Genomic DNA, 7605 nt, shown 5'->3' on the forward strand with positions numbered 1-7605 from the left:
AAAAAAAAAAAAAGAAAGAAATAACATTCTAGAATGCCAAAGGTCACACAATTAATTGCAGAAACTGCAGGTGGTAAAACCATGCCTCTGTTAGAGCACAAGGCAAATCATAGCTGCTGCAGTCAGTCCAAGCAACCCCCCCCCATACCTGGGATTAAAACAGCTACCTGAGGCCACACCCAGTTCTTTAAAAGTTGTAGGAGCACATGAAATAACTTATCCCAAAATTCAGGAGGATTTTGCATTTAAGGCCAGCCTGGGTTACATGAGACTCAGACCCTCAAAGCAAGATAAAATTATAATTGTACTTGGAAGACTGAGGCAGGATTGCTATGGTTTTGAAGTCAGCCTGGCCTGTGAAGTAGAACCCTAAACCATCCCTTCTGTTCCCTCCTGGTCTCCCCTCAGCACTCTTGTGCTGAGACAGGACAGGCATTGTAGACTAGCTTAATCTGCACACCTATGTCCTGTCTCCAGCAGAAAAGGGAAGTGGAGGTTGCAAGGATAATGCAGGGAAGTTTCACTCTGATGTGCAGGGTAGAGGAAGATAGTGCTCAGTTATGCTGCTTAGGTTTTTTTTTTTTATGAGACTTGGTGTCACTGTGTAGCCTTTACTAGCTTGGAAGTCAAAAGAGACCCGCTGTCTGTCTTGTCTGTTAGTCCAAACTGGTCACAAACTGAGAGATACATCTGCCTCTGGAGTGCTGGAATTAAAGACATGAGCTACCAGCTTTTTAAAAAGGTGTTTTTATTCATGTGTATGTTTTTGCGTATGTGTATATATGTGCACCATCTGCATTCCTTATGCCTGCAAATGGTCAGAAGAGGATTGTGGATCCCCTGAAACTGTGTAGGTGTTAGAGACTGAATTCAGATTCTGTGCTGAAGCAACAAGTGTTTTTAACTACTGATAATCTCTCCAGAGCTCTGCTTTTAAGACAGGGTTTCATGCAACCCAATATCGAATTTAGTTGGTATCAAAGGCTGGCCCTTGTACTGCTAGTCACAAACACCTTACAAATGCTTGGCTTAGGGGCTGGAGACATGGCTCAGCGGGTAACAGCACTGACTGCTCTTCCAGAGGTCCTGAGTTCAAATCCCAGCAACCACATGGTGGCTTACAACCATCCATAACGAGATCTGACTTCCTCTTCTGGAGTGTCTGAAGACAGCTACAATGTACTTACATACAATAAATAAATCTTTAAAAACAAATGCTTGGTTTATAGAGATGTGCTTGCATCCTATCTGACTTGTATTTGTCTTAATAGTTTTAAATTTTAAAATTCTAACTAGAATAACTGGATGCTGCGAACAAGCTTTTGATGTGACAGCTTTTTTGGAAAATGAAGCGCCGCTGTGTAGCAAGTACCATACCTACCCTAACGTAATCCTATATTTTGGTAAGATTGAGGGAGTGTGGGTTTGTTGTGCTGTACATCTGGTGACAGATATTTTCCCTCCACCAGCAGCAAATAGCCCTAAGTTGATCACTTTACATGTATCTGTTCGATTAATGGAACACTCATTTATATAAGTGCAAGCCTTGAGATTCATACGTGACCAGAGGGCTTTAAGATTCATATGTAACCAGAGTTAGAGCTAGGCGAGGGGCGGGGCAGAGTCTCTGTCGGCTGTGGGGGCGGGCTCATGTTCACGCCCCGCCCACCGGCGCCATCTTCCAGGACCCGGGCGGGGCCCTGGGCTGTGGGGCGCAGCTGGGGAAGGAAGGCGGGTTACCACCCGGCCTCGAAACTGGTTTCGGAGGTACAGGCACAGGTGGACAGGGCGGGGGTGACGGTGGCGGGGAAGTGGGGGAGCCACGGCCACCGGGAAAGAACGCGGCACTGTCAGCGCTCAGCACCCATCCGGCGCCTTCCTCCTGGCACGCTGCCCCAATCTAAAGAGAAGTCCAAGTTCTTTTTAGTTTTCTGGAAAAAGTAAGTTTGGAAATCTTTGATATGTTTTAGGACCGAGACTAATTGGGAAGGGAGAGGATGTAGGCTTCTTAGCGTTCTGCAGTGAGCAGAGTAGGCCACGGTATTTGGGGACGGGCGCAGGAGGCTCTCACTGTGGCCGACTGTTTCCATCCTGGATTGAATGCTCTGTGCCTTCTCCTCTAGGAGGCCTTTCCCGGGGGCCTAAGAACTGCCCGGGAGGACGATGGAGTCCGGAGCTCGCCCAGTTGTTAGCAGCTGTAGCAGTCCTGCTGCACTCTCCCGGGAATACAAACTGGTGATGCTGGGTGCCGGCGGAGTTGGGAAGAGTGGTAGGTAACCATTTCGATTTGCCAGGAACGTTTGAAAAGCAACCCTCAGACCAGATGGGTTACTGGCTCTTGTGCAAAGTTGATAGCTCAAACACTTACTGGTCACTGTCCTGAGTTGCATCTCTTGTTTTGAAGCCATGACAATGCAGTTCATCAGCCACCGATTCCCAGAAGACCATGACCCCACCATTGGTAAGTCAGCTCCTTGTTTATATTTCCAGATACAGCCAGGGAAAATATCTCAATAGAGTTAGAGCTTAAAAAATATCCTAAGCTTGTTTGTGTATACTTACTTAGAAACAAGAATAAACATTTGAGTATTTATTTTAGACTTCTTATGTACATCTATGCTATCTTTAGTCTTCGGATTATGTTGATAGACAAACTTTTTTATTTAAGGACATATAATGTATTGTTAGATTAAAGGAGAAGTTTAAAGGCTACTCAGTGAAACCTTTTCTTGCTATCACTGTTAAGGGTCTGACATGAGTCTAACCCTGAAGGATGAGTCAGCTGGTTTGAACTTCCACAAAAGGAAGCAGAAAAACAAGTAGAGCCAGCCTGCTGGACTCTTAGAACCAATCTTCCACTCGAAGCTCTCCTTTTATTTCCTTATCCTTGCAGCTCATTCTATAGTACTGTCTTCTCCTGTGTCTTTGTCATCTTTGGCTGTCATAGATTGGTGGAATGCTAGTGGAGTAGTAGATCCCGTCTCCCTGACCCCCCACTTGGGGATGGAACCTGAGACTTTAGCTGAGCATACCACACAAGGGCTCTGCCACCGAGCCACATCCCCAGCCTCATTTTTCTCTTGTTTTAAGTTGTATTGTTGTCTTCCTTGATAACAGGTTGAAGCCCAAGCTAGCCTTGACCTCATAGCACTCCTTCTGCTTAGTCTGGGAGTAGAGGCATGAACCCCATGCCCAGTTCTGTGGTTTGTGGATTGTATCATTGTTATTAGCTGTTATCTGCTATAGACTGAAGTGTTACAAAGTCATAAGGAAGCAGTTTTGATTCTGAGTGATTATTTAAGAGAAAAGTTGGGCTGAGGAGGGTACAAAGCTCTGCCATTAGCTGGGAGTGATGACAAACATCTGTAACGCCAGCACTTGGGAAGCAAAGGCAGGAGGAGTGTGGATTCAGCACCAGGCTTGGTTGCATAAAGGTTGGCCAAGGGGCTGGTGAGATGGCTCAGTGGGTAAGAGCACCCGACTGCTCTTCCAAAGGTCCGGAGTTCAAATCCCAGCAACCACATGGTGGCTCACAACCATCTGTAAGGAGATCTGACTCCCTCTTCTGGAGTGTCTGAAGTCAGCTACAGTGTACTTAAATATAATAAATAAATAAAATCTAAAAAAAAAAAAGGTTGGCCAAGAGTACATGGTAAGATCCTCTGTCAAAACAAAAACAAAAGCCTGGTGGTCTCTGCCTGTGCTCATTTTATTCAGCATATGCATCTGCGGGTTTGAGAAAACTAGAAATACTTCTTGTCTTTTTAACAAACTGTATGGGAGTTCTTTATTGGGCCTCACACAGGCTAAGTCCATGCTGTACCACTAAACTGCACCCTAGCGCTGCTATAGCAACCTTAGTACATTATTACAGAGACTCAGACTGTGGTATGGGAACTCCATGAATAAAATCAACTCGGGGCTTGAGATCGACTTTATTCCAGGCAGTAGCTCCAGGCTGCCCATGTGCTCCCAGTGCAGAGCCCAAATTCAAAGTGTCAGCTTTAGTGATTCCTCACTAGAGGGAAGTGATCTGTGCCAAGTGGCCAGGCGGGTCAGTATCTGCCCTCTGCTTGTAGAATGAGTGTTTGTCACCCCTGCCCTCTTGCACTGCTGACTCCTGGGTGTGGGAAGACTGGCTTTCTACACCCACCTATTCTGCCCTTGTTTATAGTGAGAACTAGCCACGCCTAGAGATTGGCTGGAAAATGTCACATGGTCATTTGGGCTCAGTTGGGCTCAGAGCCCAGACCTTGTGCTTAGGCCACAGAATGTAGTGGCCCATGTCCTAACTTCAGTCCTTAGTAGAAGGGTAGATAAGTTCTGTGCCTCCTTTGTTTTAGTTTTCTGTACAGGTTTATAGAACTATCAAAATAGGCAGAATTTTCTTTGGCCATGTCCATGGTACCTGCCTGTTTTCTTGTTCTGTGATGTAATCCTGAGCAACTGCTCAGGGCTCATCTCTACCTCATTCACAGGCACCACTGATAGTCTTTTATGTTAGCATGGTAGCTAACATGCAGTATAGTGAAGTTCAATGGTCGTCATACAGGTTGAGATGTGAGCTGCAAAAACAGTAACAAACTTGGACGGATCTATGAATTTGCCACTGAAGAAGCCCATACACCCTGGGACTTACTCTAATGGGAAAGTTAGGGCTCTGAGGCTGAGGAGCTGTACCATCCCATAACTCTTGAAGAAGAAGGATATCACTTTTCCCAGGTCTCTCATCACTGAAATCTGTTTAGATAACCTAACTATGACTTAGCATCTGTGGTAATGATGCTTGCCCCAATAGCCTGGTGACCTAAATTTATGCAAAACCCATGGAAAGATGGAAGGAGAGACTTGACTCTACAATGTTGTTTTCTTGGTCTCTGTACACATACATACTGTGGCACATGTGGGTGGTATGTATACACACACACACACAAAGTCCAACATATACACAATAATAGAAATAATCTTTAAATAAACAAAATAAAAACCAAGAGAACTCCAGAAGCAATCCCTCATTTCTTTTGTATATATTTGGAAGTGACATTGAATATTGTTTTTCTTTGTGGTGCAATGAGTTGAGCTTTGGGGGTTGTGTAGACAAGCACTCAGCTATCAAGCTATCTTCCCCAGCTTTCTGATGTTTTCCTACTTAAGAAGCCTTCATTGGTTTGTCTGCAGTGTTGTGGATTGAGTTGAAGGCTGTGTACATCTTCCGCAAACACTCTACTGCAGATCTATACTCCCGCCTCATAAACTTTCTTCTTTAAGATTTATTTTTATCTTATGGGTATGGGTGTTTACCTGTATGTTTGTCTATGCCCAACAGTGTGCCTGGTGTCTGCAGAAGCAGAAGGACATTGGGTCCTTGGGAACTGGAGTTCTACAAAGCTGTGAGCTCTCATGTGGGTTTTGTGAGGCAAATCTGGCTCATCGGCAGGAACCCCAAATCAGTCCATCTTTTGCCCTGTTCTGCTGCTCTCTCAGTATTGTGAGATTCAGCAGTCAATGCGCATGTGTCTTGAGCACACAGTAGACAAAACAAAATTACAACTACAGAAGTGACTGTATGTGTATACTTAACATATAAGCACATATGGACATGTGACTGAAGTTAAAATCCAATGTTGGTCCCAACCACTAAGTTGATTTTAAAACTTACCCATTTTAAGAGACAGTGATCTGTAATTCAAGAAGCATTGATTAAATAGGCTTCTTTATCTCTAGAGAAAGAGTCAGAAACAGGGATTGATTTTTAAATATTAGTGACCAGTGATATGGCTCAGACAGTAAAGGTAACTGTCACCAAGTCTGCCCTGAGCTTGGTCCCATGAACTCATATGGTTACTGCAAGAATACCAGTTCCTGTTCTCTCACCTCTGGATCCTTCCTGTGTCAAGCATGGACTGGCAAGTTTGTTCAACTTGAGTCCTATCCTTCAGTCTCACATGGTAGAAAAAGGAGCAGCTCTTGAAAGTTGTCCTCTGAAGTCCACATGCACTGTGTGACATGTGTGTGCCCATGTACACACACAACCAATTTTAAAATGTGAAAAGGAAATATCTTGGGATATATGCAGCCAATTTTTGGTTTCGGTTTTGGTTTCAAGATAGTGTTTCTTTGTATAGCCCTAGCTGTCTTGGAACTCACTCTGTAGACCAGGCTTGCTCTCAAACTCACAGAGATCTACCTGCCTCTGCCTCCTAGTGGGTAGGATTAAAGTTGTGCACCACCCTGTCTGGGAGTTGCTTTTTTTTTTTTTTTTTTTTTAAAGAAGTTCAAGACCACCTGGACAACATGGAGACCTTATTTCTTTCTTCCTTTCTTCTTTCCTTCTTTCCTCCCTCCCTCCCTCCTTCCTTCCTTCCCTCCCTTCCTATCTTTTCACTTATTTGTCCATTTTATATATATGTACACTGTTGCTGTCTTCAGAAACACTAGAAGAGGGCATCAGATCCCATTACAGATCTGTGATGTGAGCCACCATGTGATTGCTGGGATTTGAACTGAGGACCTCTGGAAGAGTAGTCAGTGCTCTTAACCACTGAGCTATCTCTCCAGCCCCTAAACCTCATTTCTTTATGTTTTGGGAGTAGGTAGTATTTAGGATAGGAGTGGAGTCAGGATCTTCAGTAGCTGAGGACAGCTCTGAACTCTTGGTTGTGTTCCTCCACTTCCCATGTCCTAGGATCATTGGCATACACAACTCTATCTAGCTGCCAGCTGTAGCATGGCACACAACTGATGGCTGAGGAAGGATGAATGTAAGTTCAAGGGCTAGATTTGTTTATTTAAGACTCTCTCAAAAATAAAAAAATTTTTGGGCTGCTGAGGCAGGAGACTTACAAATTTAAGGACCATCTGTTTCTACAGACCAAATTCAAGACTTGCCTGATCAACTTAATGAGACCTGGCATAGTGTCTTGCCACAAGTTAAAGATTAGAAAGGGTTACAATGTGAAACCCTGCAGGGAAAGGAAACAAAGAAAGAAAGAACTGTCTGTATAGCTCACTGATAGAGCTTGTCTTTCTGAGGCCTTGGGTTCTCTCTTCAGAACATTAAAAGGAAAAAGTATCAGGAGACAGATCTTAGTGAGTTCCAGGTTAGCCCAGTCCACATATCAAATTGGCCATTCAGGGCTACAAAGTGAGACCCTATCTCAAAATCAAAAAATAAACAACAATAAAAAAGTGAAATTAAACAATTTTAAAGGGCTATGATATCTCCTGCTTGCAGGGTGGTGGTGGCGCACACCTTTAATCCCAGCACTTGGGAGGCAGTGGCAGAGGCAGTCGGATTTCTGAGTTCGAGGCCAGCCTGGTCTACAAAGTGAGTTCCAGGACAGCCAGGGCTATACAGAGAAACCCTATCTCAAAAAACAAAACAAAACAAAACAAAACAAAAAGATATCTTCTGCTTGCACCACATGCTAACACCCTGAATTTAATCCCCAGTTTTACAGCTAACAGTACTGTGCAGAAAAGAATTTGGTTTGCAATGAAGGGGTTAAAACATTTTTTAGGGGCTGGTGAGATGGCTCAGTGGGTAAGAGCACCCGACTGCTCTTCCAAAGGTCCAGAGTTCAAATCCCAGCAACCACATGGTGG

General features: G+C 44.2%; 1 protein-coding gene across 2 annotated transcripts in view; it reads left to right on the forward strand.

Moving 5' to 3' along the window:
- Positions 1–1658: 1658 nt before the first annotated feature.
- The window catches only part of Rit1 (Ras like without CAAX 1), a 14068-nt gene continuing 8121 nt past the window's right edge, over positions 1659–7605 (forward strand). The window contains exons 1-3 of one of the 2 annotated variants that reach the window (XM_021196462.2): positions 1659–1767; positions 2124–2269; positions 2405–2461. In XM_021196462.2, coding sequence (XP_021052121.1) covers positions 2164–2269; positions 2405–2461 — 163 coding nt within the window. In that variant the 5' untranslated portion in view covers positions 1659–1767; positions 2124–2163. The other variant, XM_029538099.1, reaches the window with a different exon arrangement.

Source organism: Mus pahari, chromosome 4, assembly GCF_900095145.1.
Source record: "Mus pahari chromosome 4, PAHARI_EIJ_v1.1, whole genome shotgun sequence".
In the NCBI taxonomy this organism is placed as follows: domain Eukaryota; kingdom Metazoa; phylum Chordata; class Mammalia; order Rodentia; family Muridae; genus Mus; species Mus pahari.